The sequence below is a fragment of the Nannospalax galili genome, unplaced genomic scaffold, assembly GCF_000622305.1.
Source record: "Nannospalax galili isolate Female #2095 unplaced genomic scaffold, S.galili_v1.0 scaffold960, whole genome shotgun sequence".
Classification (NCBI taxonomy): Eukaryota; Metazoa; Chordata; class Mammalia; order Rodentia; family Spalacidae; genus Nannospalax; species Nannospalax galili.
Window position 1 is genome coordinate 1,275,151 of NW_008348313.1, and position 27,204 is coordinate 1,302,354.

Genomic DNA, 27,204 nt, shown 5'->3' on the forward strand with positions numbered 1-27,204 from the left:
CTCAGCTACCAGCTCCCACTGGCTATTTTACATTTGGGTATGGCCCTAGTAACTTTTATTTATTTATTTATTATTTATTTATTCATTCATTCGTTCATTCATTCATTCATTTAGAGGGTTTCACTATGTAGACCCAGGCAGGCCTGGCACTCAGAGATCCATCTGTCTCTCCAATGCTGGGGTTAAAGGTGTGTACAGACACGCCCAGTGACCTCATTTAAAAAAAAATATTTTATTTAGGGGCTGGAGAGATGGCTCAGAGGTTAAGAACACTGGTTGTTCTTGCAGAAGACCTGGGTTTGAATCCCAGCACCCACATGGCAGCTAACAACTGTCCGTAACGCCAGTTCCAGGGGATCTGACAGCCTCTTCTGACCTCCAAGGGCATTGTACAACACAGGTGCACTTACCTACATGCAGGCAACACACGCATACACATAAAATGAAAAAAAAGAAAAGTTTAAAAATATTTTATTTATCATTTTTTTTGTGTGTGTGTGAGTGTTTTGCCTGTATGTATGTAAGCGCACCTTTGTTGTGTAATGCCCTCGGAGGTCAGAAAGAGCATTGGATCCTCTGGAACTGGCGTTGTGAATGATTATTGGCCACCATGTGGGTGCTGGGACTTGGATCCAAGTCTTCTGCAAGAGCAGCCAGTGTTCTTAACCTCTGAGCTATCGCTCCAATCATTTATTTTTATTTATTTATTTATTTATTTATTTATTTATTTATTTATTTATTTATTCATTCATTCTCACTATGTAAACCCAGGCAAGCCTGGCACTCAAAGAGATCTGTCTGCCTCTCCCATGTTGGGATTACGGTGTGCACAGCCATGCCCGGTAACCTCATTTAATGGCAGTATTTGTCTGGGTGACGCATTGCTTAATCCTTGGCTTCTAATGACCCAGTTAACTTTGCACCTTTCAGGATTTCTCTGCTCCTCCTGAACCTCACCCCAAGCTCTGACCCCATCCACATCTTCTCTTCTCTGTCTCTCCAGGGCTCCAACTCAGTGGCCTCAGCTCTCTGGGCCTGTCTCCTGCTTCGAGTCATGGCACGCCTGGAGTGGGAGGCTGAAGAGGCAGCGAGGCGGAAGGACCTGGCCACCAAGTTTGAGAGCATGGCTGTGGGTGTGTGGGGCAGGACTAAGCCACAGTGGGTGGGCATAGGTGTCTCCTCAGTCCTTCCTCTGCCCTCACCGGGCTCTTGTCCCCCAGACCTCTTTGGAGAGTGCTACCATAACAATGAGGAACGGGCAGTGCGCCTGCTTCTCCGACGCTGTCCCCTCTGGGGAGAGGCCACCTGCCTCCAGCTTGCCATGCAGGCCGATGCCCGTGCCTTCTTTGCCCAGGATGGAGTACAGGTGAGCATATGGCTTGGAGGACTACAAGCCTCTCCCCTGTGCCTAGGAACCCTCATGTCACTTTTTTTTTGGGGGGAGGGGGTTCTTTTTGAGACAGGGTTTCCCTGTAGTTCCAGCTGGCTTAGAACTTAACTATGTAGACCAGCCTGGCCTCAATCTCACAGAGCTCCACCTGCCTCTGCCTCCTGAGTGCTGGGATTAAAGGTGTGGACCACCACACACAGCATTCACTCTTTTCTTAAAAATATTCTTTTTTTAAAGATTTATTTTAACTGTGTGTATTTGTGCACCTGTGTATGTGCATGACAGTGTAGGTGCCCATGGAGGCCAGGTGTTAGATCCCCTGGAACTGGAGGTAAAGGTGGTTATGAGCTGCCAGCTGTGGGTACTGGGAATCAAATTCAGGTCCTCTGGAAAAGCAGTGTGTGCTAACCATTTACTATCTCTCTAGCCCACTTAAAAAAAATTTTTTTTTTTGTCTTTTTGGAACAACATCTCCTTGTAGCCCTAGATGGCCTGGAACTCACTATGGAGACCAAGCTGGTCTTGATCTCCACAGAGGTCCACTTGCCTCTACTTCTGGATTGCTGGGATTCAAAGTGTGCACCACCACGCCCAGCCCAGACCACTTAAGAAAAAAAGATTCTTGTTTTCCATGTTTGTCTGTACATATGTATGTGTGCCACATGCATGTGGTACCCTCAGAAGCCAGAAAGGAGCATCAGATCCCCTAGAAATGAAGTTACAGATGGTTGTGAGCCACCATGTGGGTGCTAGGAACAGAACTCTGGTTCTCTGTAAGAGTAGCCAGTGCTCTTAACTGCTGAGCCTTTTCTCCAGGCCCTTCACATCACTTATAAGTTCTCTTCCCACACGAAACCAGGTCCACTTAACATAGCCACCTGGCATTCCACAACTAGGCTCACCTTTCTGTAAACTTTCACCTCCAGACAGTGGAAGTTACTAACAGGAAGTACTACTTCTGACACAGGAAGTCTCTCTCATCCCCATAGGCAATCCCACTCCTCCCAAAGGAAGTCCCACTCTGCTACAGGAAGTTCTTCCAACTTCCTTAAGAGGCCCCTTGTGATTCTCTACAATTACAATGGCCTCTGTGGACAATCACCTAGTTGTTTTAGACACAAATTTCAATCCAAGAAATCCCACCCTTCCTGGAGGAAATTCTTTCCCATGAGAAAGTGCTGTTTACACCCCATAATCTCTCCAGTCCCAACAATGGAACATTTTGAAAACTTTATCAGCATCACAAGTTGAAATCTGTCAGGAGCTTAGAAATTCCCATCTTCAATATAGGAAATTCAGCCTGCACCACAGGAAGTTTTGTTCACTCCAACAGGAAGTCCTGCCTTACCTACTGACACAATTTTGGCTGGCGGTTCAAACTATTACCCAGAGTCCTTTGATTTCAGTAACTCATGGATTCCTACTATTTTCTGATCTCCTTGTGTGTGAAGAGAAGATTCCAGCCTCTGGGTTAAATGCGCCAACCCATGTGAAAAGTGCTTGGCACAGCATCCACCCTATACTGTTGAAAAAAGTTGCTGTCCACTCTACTGGCTAGATCTCAGGAGCTTGCCTTTGGTCACTGCCCCCCAAGCTCTAACAGTTGAAACCCCGATGTGAGGTACCCCGAGCTGCGGTCCAACCCTTCTCAGCATCTTAGGGGGCCATGGGAGATTCAGGTTCTAATCGCCCGCACTACCCACAGTCTCTGCTAACACAGAAGTGGTGGGGGGAGATGGACAGCACCACACCCATCTGGGCCCTACTTCTCGCCTTTTTCTGCCCACCTCTCATCTACACCAACCTCATCACCTTCAGGTCAGTCCCCTGGGGTCAGTGGGAGGGACTCAGGCTATCCTCCCTACTTACCCCCTGGGAAGGGGACTCTATCCTTCCCTGTTCTGGAAGGTGAGGGTTGGGGTTCTTCAGAACCTCTGGGATCAGGTGACTATACTCAGCTCTCCAAAGTGTCTGGGAGACACTCTTACTATGTACCGCCCTTCCCATGCCAGGAAGTCAGAAGACGAGTCCATTCAGAAGGACCCTGAATCCGATGAGGACAGTAACATCAACGGGGAGGGGCCTGTCAGGTGAGTGACACCCCAGCACCTGGGCGGTGTCGGGATTCGTGTGACTTCCATGACTCACCAGGCACTGGGGTAAAGCAAGAGAGGACTGAGGTGTTAGAAGATGGCTTCAGTTCCGGGGCTGGGGACAGCTTAGAGGGTAAAAGGGATTTCCACACCGTGTGCGTTACTTTTCTGTTGCTGTGATAAACACCAGGATCAAGGCAGCTTATAGAAGGAAGTTTATTTAGTCTTACAGTTCCAGGGGGCTAGGAGCCCGTCGGGGCGGGGGAAGCACGGGGGCAGCAGGCAGAGCTGAAAGCTGAAAGATGGCGTCTTGGCGCACATTGGACGATGAACTCTTAGAGCCCACCCGGGAAGTGCTTCCTCCAGCAAGACTGTACCTCCTACAGACTCCATGACCTCCCAGATAGCGCCACCAACTGACCAAATGTTCCAATACTTGAGCCTTTGGGAGACATTTCTCATCCAAACCACCACATGGGCCTGAAGACCTGAGTTTGGTACTGTAGATCTCCTGGTGGAAGAATTGATTCCTGAAAGTTGTCTTCTAACCTCATACATACACACATACACACAGATATAGACACACACAATAATGACGAAATTCAATTAAAATAAAAAAAGAAATTTGGCTTTGCCCACAAGGGTGTGATCACAAGAGATCAGTTTACCTTGTTTTACTCGTCCGCCCCAACCTCTGCAGCAGCCAGAGTCAGATGCAGTTGGTTCATTAAGGGGATTATTCACTTTCCTGTTATTTTCCTGACCCCTGGGCCCTTCTTCTATCACAATTCTGTGGTACCAATGAAGATCTTGTAAAAACCCAGAGATCTACCAGGTGTGGTGGTAAATGCCTTTAATCCTAGCATGGGAGGCAGAGGCAGGTGGATCTCTGTGAGATTGAGGCCAGCCTGGTCTACATAGCAAGTTCCAGGCCAGCTGGGGCTACAGGGAGACCCTGTCTCAAAAAGACCTCCAGGAGGATGATGGAGAAGAGGAAGAAGGCATACCCTTTGGAGGAAGGGGGGGTGGAGGGTCAGTGAACGAGGGGTCCAGAGTGTCAGGGACAGTGTGTCGAGGCTTTGGTCAGCATCCAGAAAGAAAAAAAGGAGAGGGAAAGGTTAAGTTTTTCTGAGCCAGGATGCATCAGAGTGGGCAAGTTGCATGCCTGCGTGGTGGCTCCACGCTGCCTGGTGGCAGCTCTGTCCGGGGCTGCACCGAGGGTGGGGCTGCTGGGAGGGAAAAGTGCATTCCTTCATTGAAGAGATCATAGATCCCGCCCTCAGCTTCTGGTGACTCAGATTCCCTGGGGTGAAGGCAAGAGGTACTTCTGGGCAAGTGGTTGACAGGCCTTACTGCATTTAACTCTTTTGTTTAAATATTTTTAGTTTAATAATATTTTTTGCTGGGTGTGGTGGCACACGCCTTTAATCCCAGCACTTGGGAGGCAGATGCAGGCGGATCTCTGTGGGTTCAAGGCCAGCCTGATCTACATAGTAGTTCCAGGACAGCTGGGGCTACAGGGAGACACTGTCTCTAAAAGACTCCCCCAAATTTTTTTTTAATTTTTATGTATATGCATACATATGTATGCATAAAATCACGTATACAGATGTGTGTAAGTGCATCTGTGTGGGCAGTGCCTGTGGAGTCCAGAAGGGGGTGTTGGATCCCCTGGAATTGGAGTTACAGATAGTTGTTAGCTGTCAAGTGGGTACTGGGAACTAAAACTAGGTCCTCGGTACTCTTAACCACTGAGCCCTCTCTCCAGCTCCATGGAATTAACTCAGTATTTTAAAGCCAGGCCTGGTGGTACATGCCTTTAATTCTAGTACTCGGGAGGCAGAGATAGGTAGATCTCTGTGAGACTGAGACCATTTTGGTCTACCTAGTGAGTTCCAGATCAGCTGGGGCTACAGGGAGACCCTGTTTCAAAAAGACAAAAAAAAAAAAAAGATATTATTTTATATAATGATTCATTTATTTACTTTATGTGTCATGTGTGTCTGAATGTATGTATATACACCATGTGCATGCAGTTTCCATGCAGAGAAGAACAGTTTTGGATCCCCTAGAACTGGAATTACAGGAAGTTGCGAGTTGCCTGAATGTGGCTTCTGGGAGCTAAACTCAGGTCCTCTGCAAGAGCTGCAAGTGCTTTTAACCACTGAGCCATCTCTCCAGCCCCAAGATTTTATTTTATTTAATTAATTAATTAATTAATTAATTAATTTATTTATTTATTTATTTATTTATTTGTCTTTTTGAAGCAGGGTCTCCCTGCAGCCCCAGCTGTTCTGGAACTCACTATGTAGACCAGGCTGGCCTTGAACTCACAGAGATCCGCCTGCCTCTGCCTCCCGAGTACTGAGACTACAGGCGTGCGCCACCACACTCGGCTCCAAAATTTTATTTTAATTTAACTTACGTATATACACATGTGTCTGTGTGTAGGTTTGGAACATGAGTGCAGTGCCCATAGGGGCCAAAAAAGGGTGTCAGATCCCCTGGAACTAGAGTTACAGGCATGGGCCATTGGATGTAGGTGATGACAAGTGAGCTCAGGTCTTCTGTAAGAACAATATGTGCTTTTAACTGCTGAGCTGTCTCTCCAGTCACATGTTTTTAAAACTCACGCTTGATTTATTCATTTATTTTTGTGTCTATGGTTACACATGCTACAGCACGCCTGTGGGGATCAGAAAACTGTTGTTTTTCCCCTCCCACAAAAGGGGTCCCAGGGATTCAACTCTTGTCAAGCTTGGTGGCAGTCAGCTTTGTTTGCTGAGCCATGTTCCTGGCACCGGATTAACTGAAAGGGAAGAGACAGAAATATGTAATGTTTGTGTGGCTTAGAATGTAAGGTCTCCACCAAAGGCCAAAGGTGCAGCTCAGAACCTTTTCTTTTTCCTTCCTTCCTTCCTTCCTTCCTTCCTTCCTTCCTTCCTTCCTTCCTTCGAGTTTGGGGCCAGCCTGGTCTATATAGCGAGTTTCAGGCCAGCCAGGGGTGCACAGTGGGACCCTGTATCAATATATATATATATATATATTTATATATGTCTATACACACATATATACATATATACATATATATGACAGAGACCATAACAATGTCACTTCCCCACATCATCCTCTCCCTCCCTCCCTCCCTCTCTCCCTCTTCCCTTTCCTTCCCTTTCCCCTCCCCTCCCCTCCCCTCCCCTTCTTTTAACTGAGACAAGCTAGCTTTGCTTTGAGCAGCCTACTCAAAGCCTTGATACCTCACCTTTTCATATGGTGGATTAAACTCTAAGGAGTGGCAAAGTTGATGTTTACCTACAAGAGATTCCCCTAGATACACAAAATTTAAATAATTCGTCATCAACTAGGGCGTGTCAGTGACTCTAAGGCTAAGGGAACACACTGCATGCTGAGGACTGTTCTGGGAGTCCAGTGGACCTGGGTTCACATATTAATTTTGACCTTGAAAGTGACTTCACCTTGTGCTTCCGTTTTCTTTTTTCAGAGACAAGGCCTCACTGTGTAGCCTTGGCTGGCCTGGAACTCGCTATGTAGACATACAGACTGGCTTCAAACTCACAGAGATCCACCTGCCTCTGCCTCCTAAGAGCTGGGATTAAAGGTGTGTGTCACCAGGCCCCATCTCAGTTAACCTTTGTTTTTTGGTGTGTATGTGTTCATGTCATCTGAGTGCAATGCCTTCTGGGGCCCAGAGAGGGCCTTACATCCTCTGGAGCTGGAGTTATAGGTGTGTGAGCAGCCTGATGCTGGTCCTGGGAACCCAACTCAGGTGCTATTCTAGGGCAGAAAGTGCTCTAAGCCAGAGTCATCTCTCCAGTCCACAGTTAATTTAAAAGCATGTCTTTTTAATCATTCTATTTTAGGAACTCAACTCCTTTAGCAGTCACTGTATTACCCCCAGCTCCAGGCAGCTTGTGCCTGTGTGGCCTACTGTGGATGATGTGGGGAAGTGACATTGTTATGGTCGCTGTCATATATATATATATACTATATATGTATATATGTGTGTATATATAAATAAATAAATAAATAAATAAATAAATAAATAAATAAATATATTGATACAGGGTCCCACTGTGCACCCCTGGCTGGCCTGAAACTCGCTATATAGACCAGGCTGGCCCCAAACTCACAGAGATCCTCCTGCCTCTGCCTCCCAGTGCTGGGATTAAAGGCTTGGGCTAAACCCAGAGTTTGCAGCGGAGCCAGAAGGGAGATGCAAAGTATGCTCGAGGCAGCGCCCAGGGGTCATTGAGGCTTTCTCCCTTGCAGGTCCGGGGAGCCCTCGGCCAAGGTGGCCCTGGCGAGGCGCCGGCGGCCGGCTGCGGACTGCTCCTGGCGCTGGTCACACTTCTGGGGCTCGCCGGTCGCCGCCTTCCTGGGCAACGTGGTCAGCTACCTGCTGTTCCTGCTCCTATTCTCGCGGGTGCTGCTAGTGGATTTCCAGCCGGAGGCTCCGAGGGCCACAGAGTTGCTGCTGTACTTCTGGGCCTTCACGCTGCTCTGCGAGGAGCTGCGCCAGGGCCTGGGCAGCGGCTGGGGGAGCCTGGCCAGTGGGGGGCCGGGGCCCGGACACGTCCCCCTGCGCCACCGCCTGCACCTCTATGTCACCGACGTCTGGAACCAGTGCGACCTGCTGGCGCTCACTTGCTTTCTGCTGGGTGTGGGCTGCAGGTGAGTGAGGGGCTGGGGTGTGGCTCAGGGTAGAGCCCCTGCCTAGGATCCCCCAGTGAGGGGCTGGGGTATGGCTCAGTGGCAGAGCCCCTGCCTAGGATCCCCAGTGAGGGGCTGTATTGCCCCCACCTTTGCAGCTCTCTAGGTCCAGTCCCCTGGTGGTGGACAGCCATGCCCCCTTTACTGAAGGTCTTCGCCCTTGGTACCTGGAGAGGCCAGCTTCCTCTAGGCTGTGTGATGATGAAACAGGGTAACCTGCCATGAATAATTTATTCTAACAGAGAGGGAGATAAGAGAGTTTCACAGGAGACTGATATTTCTGTTTATCCCTGTCTTTATTTAGTATAAAGTATCCTTTGAGATGACAGGGTCAAGGCTGGGGCCAGGGCGGTAATGCCAAGGATCTATTTGATATGTTTTCTCCAGCACTCGGCTTTCCAAAGTGCCTGGAGTATGTGTCTGTGTGCGTAATGATTGTATGTGCATGATAAAAATGCAAAGCGCTCATCTTGCAAGGCAGAAATGTCCAGCCACCTCCAGGCTAATGGATGAATCACCGTTATTGAGCCAGTGTCCTCTAGATGGACACAGGTTATTATTTTTTTACTGTCCAAAATAATAAGTTTATGTCCCTGGTATAAAATGAGTGGGTAAAAGGGCACATGAATCTGTAACACATATAGATTTTAAATATATATAATTTTTTATTTTATGTGTATTGCCTGCATATGTTTAAGTGCACAGTTTAATTCATTCCTGACTACTAGGTAGTTTGGGAAACCCCCTTTTTATGAGGAGACAGGGTTTCAGTCTGTAGCCCAGGTTGGTCTGGACCTCACTGTGCTGTCTTTGAACTCTCCTGCTTTGGCCTCCCCAGTGCTGAAATGGCAGGTGTGTGCTACATCCTGACCTGTTTCCTGCAGGGATCCTGTGGCTCAAGGAGGCCACCCCTCACCACTTGGCCAGTGACAGAGGATGTCCTGCCCTGGGAGGCTTTGGCTTCACCAGAGGCAGGGCGCTGGAGAGATTTCTGTGACCCTACTGTGAGCCATGCCTGTCTTCTCACTCCCAGGCTGACCCCTGGCCTGTATGACCTGGGCCGCACTGTCCTCTGCCTCGACTTTATGATCTTCACGCTGCGGCTGTTGCACATCTTCACCGTTAACAAGCAGCTGGGGCCCAAGATCGTCATCGTGAGCAAGATGGTGAGGCTGGAGAGGAGGGTGGGGCTTGGGATGGGGGCGGGGCCTGGAGAGGAGGGCGGGGCCTGGAAATGGTAGGACTTGGAGTGGAGGGCCTTGGAGAAGAGGGACCCGGCCTAGAAGGAGGAGTGGGACCTGGAGTGAAGGGGTGGAGTAGGGTGGAAGGGTGGAGTTTAGGAGTTAAGGAAAGGTTGTGCTTGGACTGCAGAGATGGCTCAGTGGTTAAGAGCACTGGCTGCTGTTGTAGAGGACCCGGGTTCAGTTCCTAGCACCCACATGGCAGCTAACAACTGTCCACAACTCCAGTTCCAAGGGATCCGATCCCCTTTTCTGACCTCCGCCGAGATTGCACAGCATGGCTGCACTTACACACATCCATAAAATAAAAAATAATCATAAAAAGAAAGGTAGGCCCTCATAGGAAAGCTATGTCTTTGAGTGTCAGGTGTGGGACTCGGAAGTCAGGAGGGTCCAGGGAGGCAGAGAGGGGAAGTGGGGCGGAGGGAGGGAGAGGTTAGACTGCAGGTTGTTGTCTCCAGAGCAGGAAGGGACAGGGCTTTAGATATGAAGCATGTCTAAGGCTAGGAGGGGGCGCAGGAAGGGAAGAGGTCTAAGCTGTGGGAGAGCGTGGTTTCGGCAGGCGTGTGGCTCTGGGAAGAAGCAGGGCCAGGGAGGGAAGGACGGGGCCAGACTCAGCCCAGCCTTCTGCTTCCAGGTGAAAGACGTGTTCTTCTTCCTCTTCTTCCTGTGTGTGTGGCTTGTGGCCTACGGGGTGGCCACAGAGGGGCTCCTGAGACCCCAGGACCGGGACCTGCCCAGCATCCTGCGGCGCGTCTTCTACCGGCCTTACCTGCAGATCTTCGGACAGATTCCCCAGGCAGAGATGGATGGTAGGGGAGGGCGAAAGCCCAGCCCCTTCCTGTGAGCCCCTGTCCCCCTGTCTAGGTTTCTGCTCTCCCTTTCCCTGTGTATTGTGTCTGTCTCTGTCTGTCTGTCTGTCTCTCCCTCCCCTCTGTCTCTCTCAGTCTCCATTTCCAGGTCTCTGATACTCTGTCTCTAGTCTCGATCCCTGTCTCATTCTGTCTGTCTCCAGGTCTCTGTTCTGCCCCCCCCCTCCGCATCTCTGTCCCTGTCTCTAGGTCTCGTCCATTCACCCCCTGTCTTCCCACAGTGGTTCTCATGGATCCTGCTAATTGCTCCTTGGAGCAGGGATCCTGGGCGTTCCCTGAGGGCCGCAGTGCTGGCTCCTGTGTGTCGCAGTACGCCAACTGGCTGGTGGTCTTGCTCCTCATCATCTTCCTGCTAGTGGCCAACATCCTGCTGGTAAACCTACTCATCGCCATGTTCAGGTGCGCTGGGCCTCACCACCCCCTGGTCAGGGCCAGAACCCTGTGGAATATGTTTCATGCCCCATCCCTCCTCCAGGGTTGGCCAAACTGTGTGTCTGACCTGGACTTTTGAGATGGGTCTCACTGTTGTGGAACTTGGGTAAATCCTCCTGCCTCCACTTCCTGAGTGCTGAAATCACATGTGTGGGCCACCATGACTGGTACATGCATGTAATTTTTGATGAAGTCCACTTTATTGATTTATTTATTCTTTTTTTAAAAAATATTTTATGCCGGGCGTGGTGGCGCACGCCTGTAGTCCCAGCACTTGGGAGGCAGAGGTAGGTGGATCTCTATGAGTTCAAGGCCAGCCTGGTCTACATAGTGAGTTCCAGGGCAGCTGGGGCTACAGGGAGACCCTGCTTCAAAAAGACAGAAAAAAATATTTTATTTATATTTTTATTTTATGTGTATGAGTGTTATGTCTGCATGTAAGTAAGTGCACCTGTGCAGTGCAATCCCTGCGGAGGACAAAAGAGGCTGTCTGATCCCCCGGAGCTGGAGTTACAGACAGTTGTTAGCTGCCATGTGGGTGCTAGGATTTGAATCTGGGTGTTCTGCAAGAACAACCAGTGTTCTTAACTGCTGAGCCATCTCTCCAGCCCCGATTTATTTATTCTTTTGTTGCTTATAGTTTTGCTTTTTATTTATTTAATTAATTAATTTTTGGTCTTTTTGAGACAGGGTCTCCCTGTAGCCCCAGCTGGCCTAGAACTCACTATGTAGACCAGGCTGGCCTCGAACTCACAGGGATCTGCTTGCCTCTGCCTCCTGAGTGTTGGTATTAAAGACGTACACCACCATGCCCAGCCTGCTTTTATTGTTTTTAACTTTTGTTTCTTTGTACTTTTGGTGTCTGTTGTGCGACACACTTCCCTGGGAGACATGAATAGATATTGATTCACCCCAGGTAGGGAACTGATGACAGACCAAGGTAAGGATGCCACCAAAGTCCAAGTTGGTGAACCAATGAGTTTTATCCAATTACTAAAAGGAGTATAGGTGAGGGGTACTTACAGAAGCAGAAATGGCTCACAGACAGCAGCAGCATCACCAAAGCCCACCCCAACATGGGTGACAACTCAAGAAAGCAGGAAGCCTGGAGTGCACCACACCACCTGCAGGCAGCTTGCCCGGTTTGGAGTGTCTTTTCTAGGTAGCTTGGCTGGTCTCTGCCACCTCCAGGCAGCTCAGCTGGTCTCAGAACTTTTCTCAGTGGGCCTTAGGGTTTATAGATGCTCAGTCCCATGAAGACCAAGGTCAGGGTGTTGGCAAATTCAATTCCTTCTGAGGCCAGTGAGGGCGAGGCCACTCCATACGTCTCCCCTGTACCCAGTGGCTTCTTAGTCATTTTTGGCTTGCAGACATGACATTGAAATCTCTGCTTTTAAATCTCTAAATATTCTCACTTTCTAGTGACATCAGCCATATTGGAGTGCTCCCCCAATGACCTCACTGAACTTGATCACATCTGCAAAGATCCTGTTTCTAATGTGTCAGTCTGATATATGGGGTAGAGCTTCCACGTCCTTTTTAGAGAAATACAAAAGCTATATCCAGACACACTAATATTGTTTGCTTTTGGTCGTTCAGTTTATATGTCTATCTTTATGCTGGTATGACATTGTTTGCTTTTATTTTATTAGTCTCATGTCAGACAGGCTGGCCTCGGACTCACTGTGTAGCTAAGGATGGCCTCAAATTCCTGATCCTCCTGCCTGTGCTTACCAGATACCAGGATTACAGCCATGTGCCACCTTGCCTGGCTTGGTTTTATATATATAAAACTTTTATTGAGTGTATTTCATACAGAAAATCATCTTTATACCCCCCCCTTCCCTCTTCCCGTTTGGCACCCTTCCATAGGCCCACCCACTGGAGTTCATACATTCTGTCATTTGTATTAAGGCCTATTATGTAAAGTTAGTGTCCTGAGATGTCCAGCAGTGCAAGTTCATCCACCGGGGTTTAGTCAGCTATCTAGAGTCTCTCCCTTCGAGATCAGCTCTTTCTCACCCAGCAGTAATCAGTTGCCAATAATTCTTTGACTAAGATTGGGGCCTGCTGTTCATTTCCACAGTTCTGTGCTGGGTTTTTGTCTGCCTAAGTTTGCATGGGTCTTGTGCATGCTGACACCATTGCTGTAGGTTTGTATGAGAAGGGTCCCAGGCGCCTGTAGGAGTATTTCCCTATGGTCAGGCACCTCCTCCCTGGCTCTTACAATCTTTCCACCCCTTCTTCTGCAATGGTCCCAGAGCCCTGGATGGGTGGACCTCAATATAGGAGACCTGTCCAAGGACCCACACTCTGCCAACTCTTATTCTCTGTGTTTTGGCATTTATGGCCTTTTGTGTTTCTGGCCCTCTGTTGCATGAGGGAGCTTCATTGATGAGACTTGAAAGATGCATTATTGTTCTCTTCATCCCTTGTTCTATGTTCTGTGAGTCTTAGGTATAGAGGTTGCATCCTGGATGTGCCTCTCGGGCTTAGGGAATTCACAGAGATTCTCTGTATGTGACCAGTGGTGTAACTCTGTAATAATTTCTATCCATTTTTTTTAGATTCATTTTTATTTTATGTAAGAATTTGCATGTATATAAGTGCATCCCATGAATGCAGTACCCACAGAGGCCAGAAGAGGGCTTCTGATTCCCAAGTGGGTGCTGGGAACCAAATCTGGATCCTCTACAAGAGCAGCCAATGCTTTTAACTCCTGAGCCCTCTCTCCATCCCCATGATTTAAAGAAAAAAAAAAAAATCATGAAATGATTTTTTAAAAATATTTTATTATTTTTATTCTATGTGTATGAATGTATTGCCTGCATGTATGTGAGTGCACCCGTGTTGTGCATTGCTGCGGAGGTCAGAAGAGGGCTTCAGATTCCCCTGGAACTGGAGTCAAGGACGGTTCATAGCCACCATGTGGGTGCTGAGAATCGAACCCGGGTCCTCTGCAGGAGCAGTCAGTGTTCTTAACCACTGAGCCATCTCTCCAGCCCCCCCTTTTTTTTCTTTTTGAGAGAGTCTCCCTGTAGCCCCAGGTGGCCTGCAACTCGCTATGTAGACCAGCCTGGCCTCCACCTGCTTCTGCATCCCAAGTGCTGGGATTAAATATGTGCACCATCGTGCTGTCCCTGTTGTGTCTTTTTCCAATGTTGTTTCTGTGTCTGTTAAGATCAACATGTGCCCCTCCCTCTTATGAAGTGAATTCATTGGGTTCCATATGTCGAACATCTGTGTTTTCCCAGGACAAACCCTAATTTGTCACAATATATAGTCCTTTTAGTATGCTGAATGTGATGGGCTGGTATTTTTGAGGGTGCTTCCCATATATTTATAAGCAATATTGGTGACTTGTAATTTTCTTGTGATGTCATTATCTCATGAATGAGTTGGGACATCTCTGCTTTTCAAAAAGAGAGATTGGTATTTGGTGTTCTTTTTTTTTGTCTTTTTGAAACAGGGTCTCCCTTTAGCTCCAGCTGTCCTGGAACTCACTATGTAAACCAGGCTGACCTTGAACTCACAGAGATCCACCTGCCTCTGCCTCCCAAGTGCTGGGATTACAGGCGTGTGCCACCACACCCGGCTTTTTTTTTTTTTTTTTTGTTCTTTTTGAAACAGGGTTTCCCTGTAGCCCCAGCTGGCCTGGAACTCACTATGTAGTCCAGGCTGGCCTTGAACTCAGAGATCCACCTGCCTCTGCCTCTTGAGTGCTGGGACTACAGGCATGCGCCACCGTGCCCAGATGGTGTTAATTTTTTTATTTAAAAATGTTTTATGGGGCTGGAGAGACGGCTCAGCAGTTAAGAACACTGGTTGTTCTTGCAGAAGACCCAGGTTCGAATCCCAGCACCCACATGGCAGCTAACAACTGTCTGGAACTCCAGTCCCAAGGGATCCGACAGTCTCTTCTGACCTCCGCGGGCATTGCACGACATGGTGCACTGACCTACATGCAGGCAACACACGCATACACATAAAATTAAAAAAAAATTTTTTAAGTTTTATTATTTTTTTAGCTGGGCATGGTGGCGCACCCTTGATCCCAGCACTCAGGAGGCAGAGGCAGGCAGATCTCTGTGAGTTTGGGGCTACAGGGAGACCCTGCCTCAAAAAGACCTAAAAATTTTTTATTTTTATCTTATGTGTATGAGTGTATTGCCTGCATGTATGTAAGTGCACCCATGGTGTACAATGCCCATGGAGGTATAGGAGGGCATTGAACTTCCCTGAAACTGAAGTTATAGATGGTTGTTAGCTGCCATGTGGGTGCTGGGAACTGAACCTGGGTCCTCTGCAAGAGCAGCCAGTGCCCTAACCACTGACCCATCTCTCCAGCCCATTTTTCTGGTTTGTGAGCCAGGTCTCACTATGTAGCCCTGGCTGGTCTGGAACTCCTATGTGGACCAGGCTGGCCTCGAACTCAACTAAGAGCCACCTGCCTCTGGCAATAAAGGCGAGGGCCACCACACTGGGGCCCAAGCTGTGTAATTCCCATCCTGTCTCCAATCTCTACCTTGATCCTTGATGGCCCCCATTTGACCTCTGACCTCAAATCCCGTCTTGACTTCTGATTGAGTCCCATAATCAAAGCCCCTGTTGGCCTCCACTGACCCTTGACCTCTGGCTTCCACAGCTACACGTTCAACAAAGTCCAGGACAACAGCGACCTCTACTGGAAGGCGCAGCGCTACAGCCTCATCCGGGAATTCCACTCGCGGCCCGCGCTGGCCCCACCCCTCATCATCATCTCTCACGTGCGGTTGCTTATCAGGCGCCTGCGCAGGTGTAGTCGCAGGACCAACCAGCCCGTCTCCGTTGCCTCCGTGCATTTCCGTGAGAACTGGGCAGGGCTTTCAAGCGGAGGGTCTTGGGGAAAGGAGTTCGAAGGTCAGGCAGGGACGGGGTGGGCGGGGCTGTATGGCCTGGGGGCGGGACCGCTGCAAGGCCTGGGAGCGGAGCTTTGCCAGGGACTGGGCGGGGCTTACGTGAGAGACGTTTCATGAGGGGCGTGGTCTGTTGCACCTGGGGGCGGGACCTGAGAATGGGCTCCGCAGAGATAGGCGGGGCTTACAATAAGGACCGAGCCGGCGAAGGGAGTCGGCGGAATGGGCGGGGCTTGCATGAGGGGCGGGGCCTACAACACCCGGGAAGGGACTGGGAGGGGGTTTTCATGAGGGAGTGGTCTGCATCGCCTGGGGCGGAGTCTGGGAAGGGGCTCCGTGGAGGTGGGCGGGCCCTTGACTCCGGGGACTCGACCCTTCAGGCATCTACCTGTCTAAGGAAGCGGACCGGAAACTGCTGACTTGGGAGTCAGTGCACAAAGAGAACTTCCTGTTGGCACAAGCTCGGGACAAGCGGGACTGTGACTCTGAGCGGCTGAAGCGAACGTCTCAGAAGTGAGGGCGGGGCCTGGGAGAGGCGGGGCTCCGGCGGAGGGGCTGCAGTGATGTGCTGGCAGAGAGCCAAGGATGGAGGCGGCGCATGCGGGGCGGTGCTCCAGGGGCGTGGCCTCTGTCGGTCTGCGTCGCTGTGGGCGTGGCTTCTGTGGATGGGCGGGGCCTGTAGTCACCGGGAAGACTCGCTTTCTAGGGTGGACACTGCACTGAAGCAGCTGGGGCAGATCCGGGAGTATGACAGGCGTCTGAAAGAGCTAGAGAGAGGGGTGAGTACTTGGGGCCTGCCTGGTGGAGGGGGGACTGGCAAGAACGGGGCCGGGATGGGGCGGTTCCCTTCTTCTGACTTTATATCCTTCCTGCTCCCCAGGTCCAACACTGTACCCAAGTTCTGAGTTGGGTGGCGGACGCCCTGAGCCGCTCTGCCTTGCTTCCTCCAGGGGTGCCACCACCTCCAAGCCTGCTTGGTTCAAAGGTCAGTGTGTAGCACCAACGTGTGTCCCGGGCCTCTGTACTTCAGCAAGATTTCCCTCCATATGGGTTTACTTTGTGCCTGAGTCCCTTGCTTGATCTTCTGAAGACTGTCGAGTCTTGTGTTTTTTGTGTGTGAGTATGTACATGTGCAAACATGTGGAGGCCAGAGGTGGACATCCAGTCTTTCCATTTTACTCCTTGAGACGATCTCTTCCTGAAACCCCAATTCACCAACTGCCTGGCCAGTGAGGTCTGGGGATCTGCCTGTCTCCACCTTACTCCCTGGCTTTTCATTTGGAGATGGGATGCCACACCTGGCTTTTTAAAAATTTATTCCTTTATTCTTATTTTATGTGTATGAGTGTTTCATCTGCATGTATGTAAGTGCACCCGTGCCATGCAATGCCCATGAAGGAAAAGGGTGTCAGATCCCCTGAAACTGGAGTTATGGACAGTTGTTAGCCACCGTGTGGGTGCTGAGAACTGAACCCTGATCCTCTGGAAGAGCAGCTGGTCTCTTAACTGCTGAGCCATCTCTCCAGCCTGACACCTGGCTTTTTATGTGGGTGCTGGGGATCTGTTGTAGCTTTGTTTCTCTTACGGTGCTAAAACACTCTGACCAAAGCTACCTTAGGGGAGGAAAGGGTTTGTTTGGCTCACACTTGCAGATCACCAAGGGAAGTCAAGGAGGAACTCAAGCAGGAATTTGAAGGGCAGCCGCTTGATGCTCTGCACAGCATTACTTCTGACCAACTCGCTCAGGCCAAGTCATACAGTAGAAACCATGAAGGGAAGCTTGCTGGCCCTCTCACAGGCTCATGTTCAGCTGGCTTCCTTAAACAGCTCAGGACCACCTGCCTAGGGAATAGTACCACCCACAGTGGGCTGGGCCCTCCTACATCAATTAGCAATCAAGACAATTCCCTACAGACATGTCTATAGGCCAGTTTGATCTGGGAAATGTCTCAGCTCTCAGACGACTCCAGGCTGTGTCAAGTTGATACTTGAAGCTAACCAGGGCAGGATCTGAACTCAGGTCCCCAGGCTTGAAGTTTACTTGCTGTCTCCCCAGCATGGTTTCTGATTTTTGCTGGTCTCCCTTTCTTCCCTCATCACCTGTTCTTTTCTCTCTCTCTTCCAGATTGAGTCTTCCTGATGAATTTCAAGGTATTGCCCCTCCCATAGGGGGTTCACTCCTCGAGGGAGGCCCAACTTGCCTCATCCTGCGTACCCCATGGCTTTAGCCTCACCATAGCTTCCGTCCATGCTCATGGGTTGCTGCCCTGACAAAGTGTCACCATAGGAACCCCAGCAGGCCCAGCTCCTCCCAGAGGCAAGCTCTGGCGCTGGAGGCACTGTTAGCCTCTTTTTGGGACCAGCCACAGCAGAGGAGACCAGAGGGTCCTGGGGGTTACAGGGACCACAGACCCTAGTCACAGCTTCCCCACACTGGGGAAATAAAGTCATTTGACAAGAGTCACAACTGATGCTTGAATCATGCAGAATTGATGGGTGCCAAGACTCTTCAGGGCCGGGAGCTTGGAATCCTTAGTGGGTTTTTGGCTAAATTGCAACTATGGGGGAGGCGGTGTCTGTTTATCTTCCAGACCCTACACCTGCCTGGCTCAGACCCACACCGCTCCTATGATCTGTTTTGGTGGCTCTCCCTTCCGGAGGCAAGAACTGGTCCAAGCCCTACTGGTTCCCACTCTCCCATGGCGAAAAAACTCGTAATACGAGAATCATCTCCCACAGAGGGGTGGGCAACAGGCAAACAGATGATGTCGATCTGAGTAGATAAATGCATATGTGACTTTAAAATGTCTAATTAGTGGAAAATTGCAGGCCACACACATGGGGGTTGAAGCAAAACCAAGTTGTTATACATGCAATTTAACTAAATAACCCATAACAAACTAAGCTGGTAATGACAAGGCTGAGCTGACAGCAATTATTAGTTAAGTAGCAAGAAAACCACCACCAGGCAACACATCCGAAAATCAAAACCAAAACATCCTCCAAATTGGAGGGGTTCCAGCTATCTGCCTCCCTGGGTGCAGAGTCACGTTGGAACTTGGCCAAGTGTTCAACAGCCAGACTTCCCTGGGGAAAATGAAGGCGGTTCTGCCAACCCAAATAGTAACGATGGCGCTCGTGAGGAGGGGCGAGGCTGGTGCCAGAGGGCTGGTACTGGCTGACACAGGCACAACATAGGTTAACTGGTACCAGCAAGGGACCAAATTCTCGTTTGCTTTCTTTTGCTGTGATAGACACCATGACCAAAGGCACCTTGGGGAGGAAAGGGTCATTTCATCTTACAGGCAGGAACTGAAGCAGTGGCTGTGGAGGAACACTGCTTACACTGCTCACACTGCTCACGTTCCTTGGCTTACTCAGCTACCTTTTATACAGCCCAGGTCCCTCTGCTGAGGGATAGAACCACCCACAGTGGGCTGGGTCCTCCACATCAATCAGCAACCAAGAAAAGGCCCCAAGACATGGCCACAGGTCCATCTCAGAGAGGAAATTCTTCAGTTGAGTTTCCCTTCTTCCTATGTATGTCTAGACTTGTGTCAAGTTGATAAAAACTAATCAGCACACCTGTCTACATGGTTAGGGCAGATCTGCTTTTCTTTGTTACTGGGATTGAATTTAGATATTTTTATTCTATTTTTAGTTGTGTATGTGAGCATGCACATGTCGTAGCACATATGTGGAGGTCAGAAAACTTGCAGGTGTTGGTTCTCCTTCTAACATGTGGGTCCCAGGATTCAACTCAGGTTGGCAGGGTTGGCAGCAAGTGCCTAATCTGATGACCCATCTCACTGGCCCAAGAAAGAATTTTAAAAATTCTATTGATGTATGCGTGTGTGTGTGTGCAAGCCACAGTGCACATGTGAAAGAGCACAAATTTCAAGAGTCAGTTCTCTCCCACTCATGTGGGTTCTAGGGATCAAACTCAGGTGGCCAGGCTTAGTAGGAAATGTCTTCATTCGCTGAGCTGTCTTGCCAGTCTGGGATTGAATTTAGGTTCTCTGTACGAGCACTCTACCTCTGAGCCACCCCCCAGGCCCTCACTGGGGGACTGTAGGTGGATTCCCTGCTGCAGAACCACATCCCTAGACCCTCTCTGGATCCAGGCAGGTGCTCTGCACTTACCCCTGGCTCCTCTGTACCATTTTGATCCTGGAACAGGCGTATCCCTCTGTAGGCAGAGATCGCACTAAATCCACTCCAGATGGCCAAATTTGAGGGGGAGTTCCTTTCACAAGAACCCTTTAAACCAAGCTCTGCCCTGGACTGTCACCCTCTCCAGGACCCGTGGAGCCATCAGTGTGTAGGCTTTCCCCATAGGGCTTTGGTGTTGAGGCAAACCAGTGTTGCTGTTCTTTGATGCCTCGTGGACTGTGGGTAGAAGAGGCCCTCCGACTCTGTGGCAGGATCTTGTGTCTCACGACAGCATCTGTGGCAGAGTACCAGGCTAAGATGTAAGTGAAATCCCAGACTTGGCAGTGTTTGTGACAAAGACGAATTTGGCAAACAGTAGCTCCCTGGGATAGAAAGGATGGTGCTCCACAGACCAGGATCCAGCAGGAAGTTGTCAGACAGGTGGAGGGGGCAGCCAGGAATCAGTCACTGCTGTTCTGTTAATGGACTATATTAACTTTTCTTGCTTTTGTGATAAAATGCCAAACAGGAACAACTTAGAGGGTATATTTTTGCTCATGGCTTCATGAAATACAGTCTACCGTGATGGTAGTGGGGTGGGTAGATGGCATGGTGGCATCTTTAGTGGCAGCCTGTTCACATCATGGCCAGTAGGAAGCAGAGACACCAAACAGGAAAGAGGCCTAGGCTACAACTCTCAGAGTCCCAGCTGGCAATGACACAGTAGTGTGTCCATTGCTAAAGTTTCCCTAATCTCCCAACCAGAGCCACCTGCTGCAGGACAAATGTTCTCCTACATGAGCTGGAGGGGACATTTCACATCCAAACTGTAAAGACCTCAGGGTGGGGCTGGAGAGGTGGGCCGGTACTTAGAGCACTGGTTGTTCTTGCAAAGGACTTGGGTTTGGTTCCCAGACCTCAGGGTGGGGCTGGCGAGATGGGCCGGTGGGTTAGAGCACTGGTTGTTCTTGCAAAGGACTTGGGTTTGCTTCCCAGCACCTGCATGGCAGCTAATGACCATCTGTAACTCCGGTTCCAAGGGATCCTCTTCTGGCCTTCATGGGCATTGTACGATACGAGTTCACATGTAGGGTGTACCTACATGCAGGCAATACACTCATACACATAAAAATAATAGATAAAATATTCAAAGACCTCAAGATGGACTGGTAACGTGGGTACATGGTGTTCTCTCCCCACCCCTACCCCAGGTGCTCCTGATTCCTCCCTCCTCAGGCCAATTTGGAGTAACCTTAGCAAGGGTGGTTGTGTTATTCCAGCTGGAGGGTCATGGGCCCTGGTGATGGGCGGGGATGGTGGAAGGTGAAACCTGTGGTCTGCAGAGGGACAGCGGCGTGGGGAATCTTCTAGTGCTTGCTGGCCCTGGGAACTATTTACCTTGCAGCTCTGGCACAGATAGATGCCCAAAGAAACAAGTTCAGTCTTTGCTATCCTGGTGGGCTACCTCCATCCCTGCCCCTGACTGGTGAATGAGGCTGTAATTACTGACTAAAGAAAAGTCTGTGTTCCTCAAGCGGGGAACACACCTGCAGTCAACTGGGAGAGCAAGCTGGGGTGACACGTTGAGTGGGACCCTCCGAGCTTCCACTGCCATGGAAGCAGGGCTTGTGTGGCTGTCTCAGATGCTTCTGGGCACCAGGGGATCCTCCCGATCAGGGCCTGCTCCATGGGCTACCAGAAACGTCTGGTGCCCTATAAGAAGGAAGGAAAGGCCAGTTTTGATGACTTGTGGTTGCTGGCTCCCTAGAAGACACTTCCTGTACCACAGCGCCACCTGCTGGATGCGGCCACTAAGCACAGGTCTTTGGAGAAGGCCTGGGTCAATCTCTAAAAGATGCATATTGCAAGGACAGGCTGAGTGAATTTGAATTCCGGCCTCACACTCCCGTTTTAGGGTAGGTTAGCCGGAGTTTGACAAATGTGTATTTTACCTTCAACAACCCAGCCTATCTGGTCCTTAGACCATTTCAGAGTATCAGTTAGTTATGAGACAGGGTCTTGCTATGTAGCCCAGGGGTTCCTGAACTCTCCATCCTCTTGCCTCAGCCTCCAGAGAGCTGAGATTATAGGTGTACACCAGTACCAAAACCACAGTTAGGTCATCTGAATTTTGGCTTGTTTTTAAAATATTTTATTATTATTTTTTTAATGTGTATGAGTGTTTGCCTGCATGTGAGCGCACCCGTGTGGTGCAATGCCACAGAGGTCAGAAGAGGGCTTCAGATTCCCCTGGAACGGGAGTTAAGGATGGTTCATAGCCGTCATGTGGGTGCTGGGAATCGAACCCGGGTCCTCTGCAAGAGCAGTCAGTACTCTTAACCGCTGAGCCATTTCTCCAGCCCCGGTCATCTGAATTTTGATTAAGATAGTTGTAACTAATTAAAAAAAGGGGGGGTGGGCTAGAGAGATGGCTCAGGAGTTAAGAACACTGGCTGTTCTTGCAGAGGACCTGGGTTCAATTCCCAGCACCCACATGGCAGCTAACAACCATCCATAACTCCAGTTCCAGGGCATCCAAAACCCTCTTCTGACCTCTATAGGCATTTCACAATATGGCTGCACTTACACACATGCAGGCAATACACTTATACACATAAAATAAAAATAATAGTTTTAAAAAGATAGTTGTAACTACTGCTTTGAGGAAAACTTTATCCCAATCTCCCTTCCTGCTTCCGGAGGCAAGTGAAGACTGACTGGTCCCTCAATTCACAGACGTCCCCTTCAATGACTGGTTCCTCAATTCACAGACGTCCACTTCAGTGACTGGGCTGGTTGGGCTGTGGTCAGGGTTGATGTGTCCACTAGGGGGCAGGAGCCACAAGAGTTTCTATTAAAGGTGTTCCCACTGCCTGCTCAGCTGGGAAAGACCACTGACTCCTTCACATCCATGCTTCTTAGGCCATTTGGTCACTGCCTATGGCCAACCCAAGGTGCCTTCATTTTTTTCTTGGTTATCTCTTTCATAATGACTCAGACTGGACCAATAAACCCTTTCTCCACTGAACAACCTGGCAAAGAAGTTGGTTCAGCCGGTCGTGGTAGCACGGGCCTGTAATCTCAGCTCTCAGAAGGTTGAGGTAGGTAGGTGGCCAGGAGTCAGAGGTCAGCCTGGGCAACAGAGTGAGTTGAAGGCCACCCTCTGCAACTTAGTGAGACCTGGTCTCAAAGTAAAAAAAGGGGGGGCAGATTCTGGGGTATAGCTCAGTGGTAGAGCCCCTGCCTAGGCTCCCCCAGTGAGGGGCTGGGGTGTGGCTCAGGAGTAGAGCCCCTGCCTAGAATCCCCCAATGAGGGCCTGGGGTGTTGCTCAGGGGTAGAGCCCCTGCCTAGAATCCCCCAATGAGGGGCTGGGGTGTGGCTCAGTGGTAGAGCCCCTGCCTAGGATCCCCCAGTGAGGGGCTGGGGTGTGGCTCAGTGGTAAAGCTCCTGCCTAGGATCCCCCAGTGAGGGGCTGGGGTGTGGCTCAGCAGGTAGATCTCTTGTTTAAAATGAGTAAGACATTCAGTCCGACCCCCAGCAGTACACACACACACACACACACACACACACACACACACACACAAACCATTCACACTAACCACTGGTCTAGTCAGAGTTTTTCTTAGACTCACATAGCTCTAGATCAGTGGGATAAATCTGGCTAGTGACCTGTTTTTGTATGGCCTACAAGCTAAGATGGGTGTATTTTATATTTTAAAGGGTTTTTTATATGTACACAGTATGAATATGCAATGGAGACCATATGCCCTGCAGAACTCAAAGTACTCATTACCCTTTGCAGAAAAAGCGAGCCTACTCCTGTTTCAGCTGAGTCTGCTAGCGGAGGGTGCATGTCATGGCTTAACAAAGACTATGCAATAGCCCCCAGCAAAAGAAGTGGATGTCTGTCTCTAGGCTACACATGTGCAGAAATGCAGATCCTGGTGAATATGTCGAGTGAACAGTGTTGGGGCTCATCCATGGTCATCTGCAGGTTTTATTGATAACATCAAAGATGACAGTGGAACAACTTTGGACCCTATCTCCCTGTCTGAATAAGACCCACTACTTCCTGGGGTCACCCTCAGAGGACATGGTTGTGGTTGACACTTGAGGTCAGCTTCATCCTGCTGCTGGGAGTCCTGTCCAGTATATCCCTCATTAAATACTCTATTACTTACTGGTCTTGTTGCTTGTATCAGATACATTTTTGTTGCTGTGATAAAGGCAAGTTACTGAAGAAAGAGTTAAGTTTGGCTTATGGTTCCTGAGGGGTAAGAGTCCATCATGGTAGGCAGGAACAGGAAGCTGAGAGGCCGCATCTTCAACTGCAAACGTGATGCGAAGTAAACTGGATGTGAGGTTGGGCTGTGATCTCTCAAAGCTGGCCCTCAGTGACCCTCCCTCCAGCGGGGCCACACCTGCGAGAGATTCCATGTCTTCCCAAACAGTGCCCAACCAACTGGGGAAATGTGTTCAAATACCTGCGCCTCAGGGACGTTTCTCATTTGAACCACAGTAAGCTAACAATTTGAAGGGGACACAGTGCATCATGCTGGGTGAGTCACGGCAGCAGGAGCCAGAGGTGGTCACTTTGGGTCCACAGGAAGGAAGCAGGGAGTGAATGCTGGTCCTCAGCTCCCTTTCTCCCTTTAAAGTTTTTTTGTTTACTTATGTTTTTTTTTTTTTCAGTCTTTTTGAGACAGGGTCTCAGGGTCTTCCTGTAGCCCCCACTGGCCTGGAACCCACGATGTAGACCAGGCTGACCTTGAACTCACAGGGATCTGCCTACCTCTGCCTCCCAAATGCTGGGACTAAAGGCATGTAACACCACACCCCACCTTTTATGCTTTAATGTATATGTGTGTTTTGCCTGCATGCATGTAAGTGCACCATGTGTGTGCAACACCTGCAGAGGCCAGAAGAGGGCATCAGATCCCCTGGAACTGGAGTTATAGAGGTTAGCCACTATGTGGGTGCTGGGAACTGAATCCAGGTCCTTTGCAAGAATAACCAGTGCTCTTAACTGCTGAGCCATCTCTGTAGCCCCTCAATTTCTCCTTGTCTGTGGACCCTTGCCCATGGAATGATGCTGCCCACATTTAGGGTGTCTCTTTCCACCTCAGTTAATGTAATGTAGATAATCTCACATAGGTGTGCTAGAGAGTTGTTTCTATGGTGATTCTAAATTCCATCAAACTGACAATCAAGGTTAACCATCACAATCCTACCTCTTGTCAACTTGACATCTAAACATAGCACTTCCTGTTTTTTTTGTCTTTTTGAGACAGGGTCTCCCTGTAGCCCCAGCTGGCCTGGAACTCACTACGTACATCAGACTGGCCTCTGCCTCCCAAGTGCTGGGATTAATGTGCATCATGCCTGGCCATTTTTATTAGTTTTTATTTATTTTTATTTTATGTGTATGAGTGTTTTGCCTGCATTGTATGAAAGTGCACTACATGTGTGCAAAGCCCACAGAGGCCAGAAGAGGGCATCAGATCCCCTGGAACTGGAGTTACAGATGGTAGTCACCATGTAGGTGCTGGGACATGAACCTGGGTCCTCTGCAAGAGCAGCCAGTGCTCTAACCACTGAGCCGTCTCCAGCCCTCAGGATTTCTTTTTCAATTTTCTTTCTCACTCTTGGCATTTCACTCAACACCCTTGTCCAAGTCCCACAAGGACAGTGCATTAAACTCTGCTTATAGCACTCCAGGGCTTCTCCAGCCCAAAGTTCCAAATTCTTCCACATCCCTCATGCAAACAAGTTCCAAAGGCCAAGATCCACATGGTCAGGTTTATCACAGACTGCCCCACTTTGGAACCAGTTTTCTGTATTAGTTTCTTATCTAAGCAAAAACAAAAAACCGAAAAAAAGCAATTTAAGAAAGGGTTTGGATGGGTACTGTCCTGCATAGGCACGGGTATTTGAACACTTGATCCTCAGTGGGTGCTCTGTTTGGGGAGGTTATGGAGCCTTTAGGAGCCACGTTGGAGGAAGTACGTCGCTGCATGTATGTAAGTGCATCTGTGTTGCACAAGGCCCAAGGAGATCAGAAGAGGATGTCAGCTTCCCCTGGAACTGGAGTTACAGATGGTAGCCACCATGTGGGTGCTGGGATTTGAACCCAGGTCCTCTGCAAGAGCAGACAGGGCTCTTAACCACTGAGCCAATGCTCTAGCCTCCTAAATGTGTAATTTTAAAAGGAACAAGGTGGAAAAGTGATTAGGGGATGACACCTAAGTTTATCCTCAAGTCCACATGTACCCCGCCCACACACACAAGTACCCACACCTGCAAATGCATGTGTCTACATACTCACATGTGGGGAGCGAGCACGGCCGAGCCAGCCAAAGATGGCGCCCTGGCTGGCTGCCAAACCTCGTGCTGTTTACTTCAACTCTTGGCTGATTGCCAAGGCTCGTGATCCTCGCTTGTTTACTCCAACTCCCTGAAGCATGGTGAGCCGAACAGGTGCTGCCTGCCTGATGATCTTGTTATGTGGCCAACGAACTGCACTCTGCCTGCCTGCTGCACGTGTGTGTGCCCTGATTGGTCCTGGCTTGGGGGAGGGCTGTTGGAAACGCTATATAAAGAGCTGAAGTGTGTAATAGGAAGAATAAGAATAGTGGGTGAGATAATAAAGAGAAACAAAGAATGAAGAAAGAGAGAATAAAGGAAGAATGAGAAAAAGAAGCTTGAACCTCACCTTGGTGTCTGTGTCGTCTTTCCTCGGCTCTGCTGGACAGAGTCGTGGCTCACGACACCCACACATGAAGGTTTGCATGACCTCAGTAGACCACTTCTCAGCCCTGGTCTCATGCAGAAAAGACCTAGAGCTAGACCTCCGGGCAGATTTTTATCTCCTCCCTCCAGACCACTGGCCACTCTCAAGTCCTTTTGGTTGATGGTGGCCATCCTGGCTGAGAAGATGACATGGGGGGCGTTGCTGAGGGGGTGCTGGTTTCTTCTGTACCTGTTGGAGTTTGGCCCCTCCTGCTTCCTCATATCCTAGTTTCCCAGGTTGGGTCATTGATACTCTGATCCCAGGAGGGGGGCAGGGAAGGAGGCAGGAGATCCAAGTTGGGGGCAAGAAGGGGCTGGGGCCTCTGCCTCCAAGGTTTCCAAATTGGGCTCCAGAAGACATTACATTGGGACCTAGGAAGAATTTAGGGTCCCTGCTTTTCACTACGTAGACCAGGTGTGGGGAATTGCTGTGACAGACCTGACCTTGGTGTTTTTGGGAGGACTGTGGAAGTGTTTGGAACTTTGGGCTGGAAAGGCCATTGAGTGCTCAGAATTTGTTGCTGTAGAGCTTGGAACAGTTATGCTGAAAGAGTTGTAGACGATGGAGGCCTGGCTTGTGAAGCTTCAAAGGGAAGCGGAGACCATCA

At 49.6% G+C, this 27,204-nt stretch overlaps 1 protein-coding gene across 3 annotated transcripts in view; it reads left to right on the forward strand.

The window, feature by feature from the left end:
• Window positions 1–18,292, forward strand: part of Trpm4 (transient receptor potential cation channel subfamily M member 4) — a 40,984-nt gene extending 22,692 nt beyond the window's left edge. Inside the window, exons 13-25 of one of the 3 annotated variants that reach the window (XM_017801138.2) lie at window positions 1,004–1,133; window positions 1,221–1,366; window positions 3,096–3,208; window positions 3,403–3,480; window positions 7,774–8,175; window positions 9,248–9,380; window positions 10,093–10,267; window positions 10,549–10,726; window positions 15,405–15,658; window positions 16,035–16,167; window positions 16,361–16,433; window positions 16,535–16,639; window positions 17,780–18,290. In XM_017801138.2, coding sequence (XP_017656627.1) covers window positions 1,004–1,133; window positions 1,221–1,366; window positions 3,096–3,208; window positions 3,403–3,480; window positions 7,774–8,175; window positions 9,248–9,380; window positions 10,093–10,267; window positions 10,549–10,726; window positions 15,405–15,658; window positions 16,035–16,167; window positions 16,361–16,433; window positions 16,535–16,639; window positions 17,780–17,794 — 1,935 coding nt within the window. In that variant the 3' untranslated portion in view covers window positions 17,795–18,290. Of the gene's footprint in view, window positions 1–1,003; window positions 1,134–1,220; window positions 1,367–3,095; window positions 3,209–3,402; window positions 3,481–7,773; window positions 8,176–9,247; window positions 9,381–10,092; window positions 10,268–10,548; window positions 10,727–15,404; window positions 15,659–16,034; window positions 16,168–16,360; window positions 16,434–16,534; window positions 16,640–17,779 lie in introns of all 3 variants that reach the window. The other 2 variants (XM_008845033.3, XM_029569383.1) reach the window with 2 other exon arrangements.
• The last annotated feature ends 8,912 nt before the right edge of the window (window positions 18,293–27,204 follow it).